This window comes from Phyllopteryx taeniolatus, chromosome 17 (assembly GCF_024500385.1).
Source record: "Phyllopteryx taeniolatus isolate TA_2022b chromosome 17, UOR_Ptae_1.2, whole genome shotgun sequence".
Lineage (NCBI taxonomy): Eukaryota > Metazoa > Chordata > Actinopteri > Syngnathiformes > Syngnathidae > Phyllopteryx > Phyllopteryx taeniolatus.
The window spans coordinates 16,098,637-16,114,736 of record NC_084518.1 but is presented as its reverse complement, the minus strand read 5'-3'; the positions used below and the strand labels follow the sequence as shown (position 1 = coordinate 16,114,736).

Genomic DNA, 16,100 nt, shown 5'->3' with positions numbered 1-16,100 from the left:
GTTTAGTTTTAAAGTAAATTTCAGCTGACAGTGGGAATAAAACATTTTTGAAGAAGCATTGTAAGCTATCTGCCAACCTGCTGCTTGGTTTGAAGTTAAATGACAACTCATAACTCGGCTTGTAACTCTTAATTTTTGCTCACAACTCCACAAAAAAAATCGGCTGAGCATTGGCTTGTAATGCAAAAAACCTGCAAGTTGTGTCACAAATAAGTCGAGGTACCACTGTGTTGTGATTAAAATAAATTGTGGAATGGCCTTGTTTCCCTTGCGACATTATTTGGGAAAAGTGCATTCATTTATCAAGATAGACAAGTCATTCGCGAAAAACCAGAGCACGGTGCCAAATGACCGTTGGACAAGGACACCTGATCAGGATTCATCAGGCTCAAAAATTTCGCACTCATCTCCAGGTTTTTGGGGTTTGGTTCTGTCTGAAAAAAGGTGAATGGGTTTAGCTGGGACTCTGACTCACTCTTTGGAAGCCAGCGCCATCCACAGATCCAGCTTCGCTTGTCATTCCGTCGAGGTCGGCCAGGCAGCCAGTCAGCCAGCGCGATCCAACTGGCTGGCTTGATTGGTTGGATGTCGTCCAATGGTAGAAGGGCAATGTCTTCTGCCCGGGAGGAGGATTCATGGTCGTCCTTTTAATGACAGGCGGGCAGAGGATCTTTGAGGGGATTAATGAGGCAGCAGTCTTTGACCCGCTCGCACCCCCAACTATTTTCAGCGATTTTATAGTTGTTTGACACTTTAGTAAATCACACAGATAGTACTGATTGATGGTGGTCAACTGAAACGATGGATGGATGCTAGACAGATTGGATGTATGGATGGTAGGATTGGGGGATAGATGGATGGGGTTGACCATGATGGGTTTTTGGGTGGATGGATGCTGAATCGATTGGATGGTTGGATTGGTGGATAGATTGATCATGTTTCAGTAGCTGGATGGATGTTTGGGCGGAGGGATGTATGTATGGATGGTTGCTGGACTCAGATGGGTGGAAAGATCAGTGGGTGTTTGTGTGAATGGATGGATGGATTCATAGTTGGATGGTAGGATAGACTGATTGGTTTCAGTTGATGGATTGGATGGATGGGTTGACAGAACCCGGGTATTTAGGTGAAATGCGAGATTCCAAACAGATTGGATGTATAGACTTATTGGATGGGTGGCTGGATCAGTCGGTGTTTCAGTGGATGATCAGATGCTGAACTGTTTGGATGAATAGATGGATGGTCGATAGATTGCTGAGTGTTTGGGTGGATGCATGGATGTTAGATTGATTGGATGGGTGAAAGTACGACTTGTGATAGATCAGTGGAATCAATGGGTGCTGGACGGGTCGGATGAATAGTAGAATAGTTGGATAAATTGGTGGACAGACAGAGGGGTGGATTGATGGACAGACAGACGGATGGATAGGACCGGTAGATCGGTGGGTGTTTCCGTGGATGGATGGTTTGATTAATCCTGTACAGATTGGTTAATAGGATGAATGGATAGATTGGATGTTTCGATGGATGAGTGGGTGTACAAGTTGGATGGAAGGCTTGATGAGTGGCTGAGTGGATTGTTGGTTGGGACAAATAGAATCAAATTGGTGCGTGAATTGTCCTGGTTTTTGGGTGGGTGGGTTTGATTGGATGTATGTGTCACTGGTGCGACTGAAGTGCATGAAAAAGTCAATCTCGGTCCTCCTCAGTGCTTTGTTATGCAGGGTCAGCAGGTCTACTTCCACTTTGATATGTTTGCCTTTTGGCCGGTCTGAGCGCTGCTGCGTTCAAATCCAACTGCAGTTTTGAGAGCCAAAGAGGACCGCAGCCTGCATTTGTGAGCTCATCACCATCCAACTAATATGTCAGGAGCAAAAATGAACGCTCATTGCCAGGCCAGCTTCTTGTGAGGCTCAAAAGGTTGTGAAGGCAAACCAGGTAACGACATGAGGCTTTGTTTTTTTTGTCTGCAGTCATGCTGGGGATAAGGGTCTGCCAACCCTGACAATGGGCGTTGAAGGGTGTGCGTGGCATTAAAGGTTTGGGAAATGCTGTTCTTCGACAAATATCCACATAGCTACCCACTGGAGGGTTATTTTTTTTCTTCTAATGGGTTGTGGGAGGTTGTTGTGGTGCCGGGGATTGGGGTGTGCCAACTGTCAGGAGGTTAAAAAGTCAAGGAAAGGCTATTCTATGACATGAAATCAACCTTCGCGCTAAGTGCTAAACAGGTATGTTTTTTTGGGGGGTAGGTCGTATAGGTGTGCTGGGGTGCGCCAATGGTGCTGGGGTGTTGAAGGGGGTCTGCGGTTTAAAAGGTTCATGAAACACTGTTCTACAACATAAAAATCAATGTAGCCATGTGCCAAATGATGATTGTTTAGATGTTTCTTTTATGGTGGGTTGTCAGGATAGTGCTGTGCTAACTCTGTTGGGGGTTTGAAAAAGGGGTGCGCGGCTTAAAAAGTGAGGGAATGGCTGTTCTACGACATCAAACCAGTGTAGCTAAGAGCTAAACTCGGATTGTTTTTATTTATTTTCTGGTGGGTTGTCGGGAATAGCAGTGCACCGACTCTGTGTCTTACAGCAAATCACTGGCGCTAAGTGGGGATTTTTTCGGTTTATTTTTTTTTTTATTTTAGCTCAAAGGACAACTGTCATGAGAACATTCTAAACCATGCAAACATCCCACTTTCCCCTAGGCCTGACTAACTAAGAGATTTTCCAAAAGCGTCCTTCAAAACAGCGCCTGGCATTAGAAAGAAGAGAATAAAAGCTCGCTGAAGGTTATTAGCAGACACTTTTTTTCATCTTTTGAGGATGTTCGCCAAATCAGCAGCCCTGAGGGAAGCCACCAATTCTCTGGAGACAAACCTGCTTGTCACTTCGCTGCAATGGAGAGCGACTGTTGCATTGTGGGTAGTTGCGGTAGAACATTGTGTGGCCAGAATTTTTTATTTTCATGCTTTTGATGCAGTCTCCACCTTTGCTGGTGGTTCTTACCACAAATACAACAAAATATGTGCAGCAGAACTGCACAAATAATGCAAAATATGGTTTGTTATTTACAGGAAGTCTGACATTTTGATGTGGAGCATTCACTTCACGGTCTCCACATCGCCCTCAGTCTCCACTCTGCTACGTTAGCTTTTAACACTTCCCGATTATACTCCACAGTCTCCACTTTGCTGCGGTTTGCCCGAGTGTTCTCTCAGGTATATTAGCATAGCTTTGGACGCTTCACTGTTATACACCACAGTTTTCACTTGGCCTCATTGCCCCTTAGTCTCCCCTTGGATATGTTAACCTAGGTCTGGACGTTTCAGTACTATACTCCACTGTCTCCGCTTTACTGCTGTAGCCCTTAGTATTGTCACAGATATGTTAGCTTTCCCTGTTAAGGCATTTCTGCTGTATATAGGCTTTGAGTGCTAATGCTAAACACAATGCTAACGACAAAGCAATATTCTCTTCTTAACTGTGTCTGATTAGAACGCTTCCTGCTAACGCTGGTGCTAATGTTAGCACAGGTGTCTTTGCTGGCTGTTTGCATGTTTGCATTAAGGTGACGGCATAGGGTTGGAAGTGTTTGCATGCAAACGTGTGTGCGTCATCTATACTTCATAGTGTACACATACATTTTGTATTGCTTCCTGGAACAACAGCATGACTCATACTCTTCCCACAATGGGCTATAAAAGCAATTTACACACACGCACACACACACACACACACACACAAGGGTGTGGTGACATCATTCTGACCAGGAAGTGTGTGTCTGATTACCTGGAATTGTGGGCTCTCCATCTCTCTCTGGGTCTTTGACATGCACACACACACACACACACACCTACACACACACACACACGTAAACACACACTTGAGTAGGTATTGTAAGATTTGATGACAGAGGGCTAGAAATGACAAAAATAAAGCCACAATCTAACGGACGTTAGCTTAGCCTGTTGCAGTTATACTTCACAGTCTCCCCTTGGTTGCAGTGGCCCTCAGTCTCCCCCTCGGATAAATTAGCTAACCCTGCTGCTCCCTAGACGCTGCACTGTTATGTTGCAGCACTTTAGCTCCAGGTGCTACACGGTTATACTCCATAGTCGCCACTTAGTTGCAGCTGCACCCAGTGTCCCTTTGGATGTGTTTGTTTACCTTGTTGCTTGTTCGCACTTTTCTCTTGTGGGCCTCAGTCTCCTCTCAGATATGTTATCTTACCCTGTTGCTTTTTTCCACTTTGAGGAAATGGCTCAGTCTCCTCTTGATTATGTTAGCTTACCCTGTGGTTCTCTGTATGCAGCACTATTAAATTCCACAGTCTCCACTTTGCTGGAATGGCCCTCAGTCTTCCCTTGTGTATGTTATCTTGGCTCTGGACCTTTTACTATTATACTCTGCAATCTCCGCTCAGATATGTTAGCTTTTCCTGTTGCTGTGCCTTAAGCTCCAGACTGCACGATTATACTCCACAGTCTCCACTTTGCTGGAGTGGCCCTTAGTCTCCTCTTGGATTCAATAGCTTACTCTGTCGCTTTCTGGGCACTTCACTATTACACTCCACTGGCTCCACTTGGCTGCAGTTGCCTGCAGTCTCCGCTCAGGTATGTTAGCTCTCTACACTTCCCTATTATACGACACAAGCTCCACTTTGCTGCCCCTAGTCTCCTCTTAGATATGTTTGCTTACACAGTTGCTGTATCTTAAGATCTGGATGCTTCGGTTATCTACTCCACAGTCTGCACTTAGTTGCTGCTGCCCTTAGTCTCGCTTTTGGATATGTTATCTTACCCTATAGCTGTGTAATAGCTCATGATGCTTCACTTGGCTGCAGATATGTGAGCTCACCCTACTGCTGTCCAAATGCTCCAAACTTAACACTCCGTAGTCTCCACTTGGCTGCAGTTGCCTGCAGTCTCCGCTCAGGTATGTTAGCTCTCTACACTTCCCTATTATACGACACAAGCTCCACTTTGCTGCCCCTAGTCTCCTCTTAGATATGTTTGCTTACACAGTTGCTGTATCTTAAGATCTGGATGCTTCGGTTATCTACTCCACAGTCTGCACTTAGTTGCTGCTGCCCTTAGTCTCGCTTTTGGATATGTTATCTTACCCTATAGCTGTGTAATAGCTCATGATGCTTCACTTGGCTGCAGATATGTGAGCTCACCCTACTGCTGTCCAAATGCTCCAAACTTAACACTCCGTAGTCTCCACTTGGCTGCAGTTGCCTGCAGTCTCCGCTCAGGTATGTTAGCTCTCTACACTTCCCTATTATACGACACAAGCTCCACTTTGCTGCCCCTAGTCTCCTCTTAGATATGTTTGCTTACACAGTTGCTGTATCTTAAGATCTGGATGCTTCGGTTATCTACTCCACAGTCTGCACTTAGTTGCTGCTGCCCTTAGTCTCGCTTTTGGATATGTTATCTTACCCTATAGCTGTGTAATAGCTCATGATGCTTCACTTGGCTGCAGATATGTGAGCTCACCCTACTGCTGTCCAAATGCTCCAAACTTAACACTCCGTAGTCTCCACTTGGCTGCAGTTGCCCACTTCTCTCTGATACACGAGCTTATCCTGTTGCTGTGGCTTAATCTCTGGACACTGCAGTACAATAGCCTCCTGTGTCTCATTCCTCGACTAGCCGAGCGAAAGATATGAATGAAAACATTCCCGCCGGCCTTGTTTGCCCAAATGGTGCCCGCATTCTCCCTCCCAGATCCTCTCCTCATTCCCCCTTTGGTTTCCCCCCCTCACCCTTTTGTCAAACATTATTTGCACAGGCTGCAGCTCCTCTAGAGTAGCAGTGTTAATAAGTCGCACTCATATCCATGACAACAAGCTCACTGTACTGGCATCTAAAGCACACAAAATGGCAGCTGACTCTCAATTCAAATATTATGAAGCTCAAGTTGAAATATTACAAACAATTGATTGTCGTTTTTCAATAATAAAGTTGTAATATTAAGAGCCAAACAAGTCATAATATTACAAGATGTAAATTTAGGTAGTGGGGTGGATTTTATGAAATTGAAGTTGAAATATTATAGAAATAAATGCATAATATTATACGTAAATAGTCACAATTTTTCTGTAATAAACTTCAAATTCTAATTCTTTAAATTGAATTTGTTTGAGGGGGGGGGAAAAAACGAAGCATTGTTTGAGAATAAAGTTGTCATAAAACGAAAAAAAATTGTAATTTTGCTAAATTTAAGTCTTAATATTGGGAACTAAAGCTGCACAGTGGACGACTGGTTAGCACATCTGCCTCACAGTTCTGACGACCGGGGTTCAAATCCGGCCTCGCCTGTGCGGTGTTCTCCCCGTGCCTGTGTGGGTTTTCTCCAGGTACTCCGGTTTCCTCCCACATCTCAAAAACATGCGTGGTAGGTTCATCTAAGACTCTAAATTGCCCGTAGGTGTGAATGTGAGTGTGAATGGTTGTTTGTTTATATGTGCCCTGCAATTGGACTGCAGTTCAGGGGGTACCCTGCCTCTCGCTCAGAGTCAGCTGGGATAGGCGCCAGCATGCCTGCGACACTAGTGAGCATAAGCGGTACCAAAAATGGATGAATGGATGAATGGCTGGATGGAATATTAGGAACTGAAGTCGGTTTCTTACTAGCAAATTGTCATTTTTTGAGAAAACAGTATGGTTATGTAAAAAAATTAGAAAAAATCACAAAAATCAAGTTGTAATTTTATGGAAATAAAGTCAGAATATTATAAAAACGTAATCATAATTTTTATGAGAATAAGGTTTTAACATTGAGAAGGGTTATCCCTTCTCAATATTAAAACCTTATTTTCGGGGGGGAAAATGTCATTTTAAGACATTATTAGGACTTACTTTCAATAATATTAGGATCATTACAGAACTAAAGTCGTAAAGAAATCAAAAAACAAATTATCAGAGCTGAATTGAATTGGCCCGAGTCGCCCGACTTCCAGCCTGGTACTCTGACACCCAGCTCCGTGCTGGACAACCGACCCGGAGTTTGAGAAAAAACTGCAGGCGACGGCCGGGTAACCGGCCCGGAGCTCTGACTGGCCCGGAGCTCGGACAACCAGCATGGAGCTTGGTGGGCCCAGCACGGTGCAGCATCCCGGGGGCACCGTCCGAGCTCCGTGCTGGGTCGCTCCTGTTTCTTACCGCCCCCGTATGGCCAGAAAAATACTGCAGGGTTAATACTGTATGTTTAAATGTTGCTGTTTAATGCTTTAACCACTCATATACAGTATACGGTATATCAACATACAGTATTTTAGCCATACTGCGTTTAGTTTGCTTGAGTCTGCATGCTGGTGTGGGAGCAGAGGATGGAGTGGAGGGCTGTTGGTATACACGCACACACACAGACACACACACACACACACACACACACAGAGGGAGATTGTGGTGGTGTGAAAGGTTTGGTCATAAAGGGGGGGATTATGGGGAAGAAAGGGGAATTGCAGTTTTCTCAGTCAGGCTGTGTCAGAGAGGTATTCCAAGAATGACATTGTTACACCGCACGCGCGCGCGCGCACACACGCACGCACACACACATTAATGACGTTAATAAAAAAATTTCCAGTGCAAACATCACATTTTTCTGTCGTTTGCAATTTCATTGTTGGCTTTGATGCCTGTGAATGCCTGCGGGGAATAATTATGAATAAGTAACAGATTAAAGTCTGACTATGATGAGAATACTATTGTAACTTAGTGAGGATCAATTCAGGGTTTAGCGAGTCATAATTTTTCCAAAATTGAAATTGTAATATCACAGAGCTAATGACAGTAATAATAAAGTAATGTCAGTAAGAATGTTGGAATATCACAAGGAAAATGTTGTAATGTTACGGGAAATAAAAGTGGAAATGTTATTTGTATATAATTGTATTGGTATGGAATTAAGTTGTAATATTATGAGGAAAAAGTGATTGTATTCTATATGTATATATATATATATAGATATCATCATCATCATCATCATTAGCCATTATCTATCCACTGCAGGATGAAGGCCTCTTCTTCACGTTTCCAACTACTACGACATTTTGCAATTTGTTGCCAGTGTATTCCGGTGTGTTTAATGATTTCATCTATCCATCTACTTTTAGGTCTTCGCCTAAATTATTATTTTTTTTTTTACTGACTATTACGTTTTCATAAGACAGAAGGGAAAAAAATATCAGTGATCAAAGAATAGAATAAAGTCATAATATTACAAAATATAATACAATAAAAAATATAATATTACAGTATCACGAAAATTATTTCGTAAAATTATGAAAATAACTAACGAGAACAAATTTGAATTGTTTTGAGTATTAAGTTGTAAAATAAAAAGAAAGTTATGAGATTACAAGAATAAAATTGGATTTGTTTCAAGAAACAACAAAAATAAAGTTTACATATTAACAAGTGAATGCTAAAAGACATTATGACATTTTTTTGCAAAATATTTCGTGGCATTCCAACTTGATTGTCATACCGTTACGACATAATCATTGTAAAGAAAAAAACTTTTTTACCTTGTAATATATCAATTTAATTCTTATCTCCCATTTTTCTTTCAAATGAATACTGGTCTAAATTAAGATTTAGCTCCACTATTGACATAAAGGGGACAGTCCATTATTGCACTCAGCACTTTCCTGATTCATCAGTGCAACACGGGGCCAACTCCCATTTCCAAGATGAAACCAGGCTTCGAAAGTCAGGTGACGCAATTCAAATCGCCAAGCTCTGAATCCCCCAGATATAATTGCAGTAATAAAACTTTTAATCACTGTCCTGCAAAAATTTAAAAAACAAACAAGATTGAGGTGGCCCACTCGAGTTCTCAGTGGCTGAATTTTGCTGTGTTTTGTCTTCTTGTTGGTTTCTTTCACATTTTTTTCTGTTTCTGTGCATGCCTTTCCTCTGAAGCCATGTCTGCGTTTGGCAGAGGATTCTTCTAATTGCTCTCTTTCTTTCTTTTTTTTCACTGTGTGATTTACTGGCGCGCAAGGTTGTTATTTGGTTCAGTGTGCGTCTGCGCCGCACTTTTAATGAAGCCATAAATTAATAAGAGCACATAAAAGAGCTTTTTGTGGCTTCTGCTTTACTGAAGGTGTAAAATTTCTTTTTTTTTTTTTTTTTTTTACCCTTAATTCCGTCAGTCCGACATCCATCACTTGACACTCTTACCTCTCGAATGTTATTCCCAGCTTGTTATACCTAACTCCCGCTGCTACATACACACTTTATAAAAAAAAAAAAAAAAAAATTATATATATTTTTTAAATTCTGAGACTTTATCACTCTTCAGGAGCTTGTGCGTGTCAAAAGCATCCCGAGTGTCAACCGAGCTCAGCCCACGCTGGAAAAACGTCTCTTATGTCAACACTTTCAAGTTGACAAAAGATGATTGTTTTACAAGGTGGTAAAAAAGTGAGCTTGCTTCTCTCACCAGTTAATTATGATAACTGCCACCTTGCACAATAGAAATTAAGAGTAGAAATAATCCATCCATCCATTTTCCATTCCGCTTATCCTCACTTGGGTCGCGGGCGTGCTGGAGCCTATCCTAGCTGACTCTGGGCGAGAGGCGGGGTACACCCTGAACTGGTCGCCAGCCAATCGCAGTAGAAATAATCCATCCATCAAATCCATAGAGTAAAATAAAAATCTGTGGCAGGCACATGCACTCACACAATATTTTATTATACAATTAACAATTAATCGAAGAACTGGAACAATTTGATTGCAGACAAAGGTTCAAGCCAGTTGTTCATGATTACCACCACCTTGCACAGTAGAAATAAACACAAGTGCAAATAATCCACAGTCAAAACAACACGCGCTGCAGTGTACATGTTAATGCAATGGCTCCTCTCACCAGTTATTCGTCACAACTGCAACCTTGCACAATAGAAATAAACTACTTTTTTTTTTTATTATGTGTGTGTGTATGCACGTGTGCGTGTGTGTGTGTGCAAAGTAAAAGCGTGGCCGTGGTGATCATTATGTAGGAGGTGAGTCATGGAAGCAATGAAAGTGACAGATTGAATAGAAAGCCTCACATTTCTAGTGGACATGGCGCTCTTAAATGTCTTATAATAGAACACAAAATCACACAACACACACAATAACACACTGATGAAATAAGACACTCAAGCTGCTTTGCACCTTACATAACAGACCATTTTCTCATCTGTGTGTGTGTGTGTGTGTACCTAGAGTGAGGTATCCATTTGCAGTGTTATTTAATTATGATCCTGATCAGAACAGTCTGTTTATTTTAGCTAATAAAGGAAGTTGTAAAAGCACGTTTTAATACGGGCATCATTGCTCACTGGTCCAAATTATTTTTGGGGGGGAGAATTTAGTAGAAAATTGTACAAAATGTTACACAGTTTATTCCTATCAGAACTGAAAAAATGGTTGAATCCAGCACAAACACAATTCAGCCCCTGAAGCCAGTTTCACTTAGCAACAAGGAATTAGGTAGAAATGTTTATCATGCATAGACCCACAAAAAAAGTCTCAGGAAGCCATCCCTGAAAAGACACAGGAAGTCAAGCATTTTGGTTCAAAGTACCCATGTGCCTAATTTTAGCCATTTCCATGGGATTTCATGAAACACCTTTTTTTTAAATCAACCCCAAAGCCAGTTAACTTAGCAACATAAAATCTAGTAGACATTTCTGTCACGAGTAGACCCACAAAAAATTCTCCAGAACCCATGCCCGAAAAGACACAGGAAGTCAGCCATTTTAATTCGAAGCACCCATGTGCCTAATTTTGCCCATTTCCAGGGAGCTTTCATGAAACAGTTAAAAACATTTTTTTTTTTAAATTAGCCCCCAAAGCCAGTTTCACTTACCAACATGACATTTGGTAGATTCAAGGTATGTTGTTTTGGTGAGGGATGTTTGACTGGATTCCCTTGATGGACCATGGGCAAAAATTAGTGTCCAAATAATCTCATGAAGTTAAATATGGAATATTATTTTTATACCACGGAAAATACTCTCTAAAGTGTGCTTTCCGTTGTTTTAACACGTCAGTGCTTCTCAAAATGTTAACTTGTGAGTTTACCATGTGTCAACGGTAACCACAACATAAAACGGTATGTGTGTGGTTTATTGTGTGCATTTTCCCTCTGCGTGTCTGTTGTGTTTGTTATGTCACATGAATTTAATGTCAGTCGTGGGCTACTGGCTCCCACTGGGTCACGCAGAGTTCCCGACCCCATTTCCCGCTCTTGTCGACTGCGGCGACGTTCCAGTCTGGAAGCGCTGCAGAGCAGACAGTGCCTAGAGGAACTTCCTGCCCCTGCTTTCCCTCCACGACCGCTCACTTTGACACACTTTCACTCGTTAGGGTCCGAGCACTCATCTTGACATTGTTTCATTATCATTATCATTTTTTAAGCCAAATAAATGACACTTCTAAGGGTGTTCCCATCATCAGAAACTCAAAAATTGGCTTAGTTGTGCTTCATGAAGTTTTGAAAATTCAGCCCCCAAAAGCAGTTTCACTTAGCAACATCAAATTTGGTAAGCTTGTCTATTATGTATACCCACAAAAAAAAGTCTCAAGAAGCCATACCTGAAAAGACACAGGAAGCCCACCGTTTTGGTTCAAAGCAGCCATTTTTGGGTCATTTATTACCATTCATAGGAGTCCTTCAAAAACAAACTGGTCTTTGAGATTTTGTACAATTGCTTCCAAATTGGAACCTCTTATACTCAAAAGATGGACAGTATCTTTCCTATAGGTACATAAATTGTGGTATGTGTGTCATTCATAAGTTGACATCTCAAAAAGTGATGTTTGAAAATACAAAGGGCCATGTTAGGCTCATTTTGGCCGTTTTAGGATAACTTCCAGGGTTCCTTCAAAGGTGAACTCGCCTTAGAGATTTAGTCCGATTGCTCCCAAATTTGAAACTTTTATACTAGAAAGATGGACGACACTAAACTATGGAACATTTTAGTTTTTGTCGTCGCGTGTCGGCCGAGCATGGCAGCAACAAACATTTTTCATAATTCATTCCCCAAACCGGGTTTCACTCAGCAACATGCAATTTGGTTGGCATGTCAATCATGACTCAACCCACAAACAACTCTCGTGAAGCCATGCCCAAAAATACACAAGAAGTCTGCCATTTTGGTTTAAAGCAGCCATTTTAGTCATTTTGGCCATTTCCCATTGGCGAACTTAAATCCTACGTCCTACAGTTTTTCCCCACTTGTACCAAAATTTGGACCAGGCAGTTGAACTGTTCTTCTTTTTTTGTCCAGGTTACTGCCAGAGTCAAAAGGCAGAACCTCCAGCGAGGGCGAGACGGACTCCCAACGTCTCCCTGGCCAAGTCTACAGCTGCTACGACCTGGACGACACGGACGTGGCCTGGCTGGAACTCGTCAACCTGGAGTTTGTGCAAATGGGTGAGTGTTAGCAGTTGCCTTTATCATTGTATTATAGTGAGGGGAAAAAATATAAAAGTCTGTGATTATTTAACGAATTCACTTATATTAACTTAAGCTAACTTTAGCCGCTAATGTTAGCAGCTAATGTAACGCTGTTCATCGATAGCAGCCCCACTACATCACAGATTTTTCTGTTAAACATTTGTTTGCCGTGTGAGTCTAAATTCTGGAACGTAACTCCCGTGATGAATGGGGGCTCACTGGAGTAGCATTGGTGGAAACTGTCACCCACTAATTTAAAAACTGCAGTGTCTAACTACTAATTAGTGAGCGTTAGCCGCTTATGTCCCCCACCATCTCTCATCAGCGCTGCCTGAGCTGGATGAGCTGACCATGGAGTGCGTCCTGGTGGAGCTGGAGCGTGTGTGCGAGGAGAAGATGCAGCAGGCCATCGAGGCAGAAGAAGGCCTGGGCATTGAGTACGACGAAGATGTGGTCTGCGACGTCTGCCGCTCGCCAGAAGGCGAGGACGGCAACGAGATGGTCTTCTGCGACAAGTGCAACGTCTGCGTGCACCAGGTCCCACATTTTCAACTTGTTTTTGTTAGCGGTCCTTTTTTTTTTGGGCTACTATTGTTGTTTACTATGTATAAACGTTGCAACCGGGAGCATGTACAGTGTTTGGCCTCGTTAGTTTAGCTGGCTAACCTCCACCTCTGGTTTGCAGGCCTGCTACGGCATCGTGAAGGTTCCGCAGGGCAACTGGCTTTGTCGTACGTGTGCCCTGGGCGTGCAGCCCAAATGTCTGCTGTGCCCCAAGCGGGGCGGTGCCCTCAAGCCCACCCGCAGTGGAACCAAGTGGGTCCACGTCAGCTGTGCCTTATGGATCCCCGAGGTGAGCCTCGCTGCTACTACTACATAAACTTGCGCAAAATAAACACAAATGCTAATGTTAGCTAATGTTGCTGTCTTTGAACGTTGAAGTATTACTCCACAGAGTCCACTTAGCTGCTGTTGCCCTGAGTCTCCGCTCAGATAGTTTAGCTTACCCTGTAGCCCTGCCTTAAGCTCTGGACACTACACTCTTATATTCCACAGTTTCCAATTGGCTGCAACTGTCCTACCTCTCTTCACTCTACTCCACAGTCTCCACGTTGGTTGCAGTGGCCCTCAGTTTCTTCAATACGTTAGTTTACCCTGTTGGTGTGCTTCAGCTCTGGGTGTTGTACTATTAAATTCGACAGTCTCCACTTACAGTAGCTGCAGTGGCCCTCAGTCTCTTCCAATACAGTATTTTAGCTACAAGTGTATTTGTTCGTGTACATCTTCACACATCAATGTTTCCTCACAAATACACAGACACCACTCACGTAGTATATACACACACACACACACACACACACACACACGCACACATCTCATGTCTGACTAGTGGAATTTGACCCACTTATGTGTGTGGATGCTTCCAGGAGAGAGAGAGAGAGAGAGAGAGAGAGGGAGAGAGAGAGAGAGGGGGAATGTGTGCTTGTATGTGTGTGTGTGTGTGTTTGCTTACTAGCGCGCGTGCGTGCGCGTGTATGTGTCAAGCTTTCAAATTATACGCCCCCTACAGCATTGTGTTTGTGGCAGCTTTCAAGGGCTTACTTTAACACGCACGTGCACACAATCTCACACACACACACGCAAGCTAAGCTTCTAGCATCTCCATCAATGCAATTTTTATGAGGTTTTTCCTGTTTTCCTGCTGGGAAAGACACAGAAACAAAGCTACAGCCTCTGGGTAATGTAACTTGTCTCAATTTGTGCACGTGTGTGTGCGTATGTGTGTGACACATCAGGGTCAATTAGCATACAAATCAATTTGTCGCGGCACTGATAATCTGTCATGGATCGGCACAGCAACAAACTGGAAAAAAACAACATTGCAGTCTTATGATGAAATAAAAAGTGTGGTGTTTGTGTTTCAAATGCTCCAAATGTTTGTCCTAGGTGAGCATAGGCTGTCCGGAGAAGATGGAGCCCATCACCAAGGTGTCCCACATCCCGGCCAGCCGATGGGCTTTATCCTGCAGCCTGTGTCGAGAGCACACAGGAACATGCATACAGGTACTGGTGACTGAAGTTTTTCCTAGCAGTGTGAAATTTGGTCAGCATGGTCTGTCATGAGTACGCCCACGAAAAAGTCTCAGGAAGCCATGCCTGAAAAGACACAGGAAGTCTGACATGTTGGTTTGATGTAGCCATTTTAGGGTCTAACTCATCATAAAACAGTATTTTGAAAATCCAGCCCCCAAAGCCAGTTTCTCTAAGAAACATGAAATTTGGTTGTGTCTATCATTGGTAGATCCACAAAAAAGCCTCACGAAGCCATGCTGGAAAAGACTCAGTAAGCTTGCCATTTTGGTATGAAGAAGCCATTTAGTGTCTTGACTCATCCTAAAACATTTTTGGAAAATTGAGCCCCCAAAGCCACTTTCTCTTAAAACCTAAAATTTGGTAGGCGTGTGTGTCAAGAGTAGACCTACAAAAAGTCTTAAGAAGCCATGCCTGAAAAGACAATGGCCATTGTCCAGTGGCCACCAACCAAATTTGAACTAGGTATACTGAACAGATGGATGATTCTAACTTGCAAAGAATTTTAGTTTTTGTCTTTACATGCATGAGGAGCGTGATGGTGACGTTTGAAGACTTACCATAAAAAATAAACTATAAAGTCAAATTCACGAGGTCGAAACTTGACCAAAACAGATTGTGTTTGATGAAGATGATAAAGCTCAAGGACATTACCCCTAAGGTTCTTTCCTGGTTCTATTATCCCGACAGTGTTCGATGCCCTCGTGTATTGTGGCCTTCCACGTGACGTGCGCCTTCGACCACGGTCTGGAGATGAGGACCATCCTGGCCGAGAACGACGAGGTCCGCTTCAAGTCATTCTGCCTGGAGCACAGCGGCGGCGGAGTGGCCCGAGCCGAGTGGACGCCCGATCTCCCGGAGCCCAGATCGGTATCGTACTCTGTTTCCGAGAGGGCCGAGCGGGACCAGCTAGAACGAGACAAGGTGAGCCAGAGGAAGCAGAAACTCCAGGAGCTGGAAGACGAGTTCTACCGACTGGTGGACCCCAGCGAGGTGGCGGAGAACATGGCGCTGCCCATCACACAGGTACTTGCAGAATAACAACTTTTATTTTATATCATGGAGAACCCGCTAATGGAAGTAATGTGGCACCTTCACTTACGAGTGCCCCAACTTAGTTTTTTTTAGTTATTAATACTTTGTCAGATGATATGAAGTTAGAAATAGTCACAATGGTCATACAGTGGAACCTCGATAAAACGGACACTGGTATAACGGATATCGGATAAAATGGACCCTCGCGACTGAACAATGTATCCAAAAATGCTAAAGTACAATAACTTTGTACTGTACAAAATACACTGAATCTAAATCTTTGAGCTGTGTATTTCTTTTAAAAAAAGTAAATTTTATTCGTTTTCTGCCCAAAGGAAATATAAAATGCATACTTTTTTTGTATTGATTGTTAAAAGTTTAAAGGTACACACCTAACACAAAATACTACAGTAGTAGTTAACACACTAAACGCATTTCAATTTATTTCAATGTCGAACATTTATTTGATCCATCCATCCATCCATCTAGTTTCCGTACCGCTTGTCCTCACA

General features: G+C 42.8%; 1 protein-coding gene across 1 annotated transcript in view; it reads left to right on the top strand.

Moving 5' to 3' along the window:
• Positions 1 to 16,100, top strand: part of jade2 (jade family PHD finger 2) — a 61,868-nt gene that overhangs the window by 24,580 nt on the left and 21,188 nt on the right. The window contains 5 exon segments of the mRNA XM_061751527.1: positions 12,293 to 12,438; positions 12,788 to 12,999; positions 13,148 to 13,315; positions 14,410 to 14,526; positions 15,244 to 15,579. Coding sequence (XP_061607511.1) covers positions 12,293 to 12,438; positions 12,788 to 12,999; positions 13,148 to 13,315; positions 14,410 to 14,526; positions 15,244 to 15,579 — 979 coding nt within the window.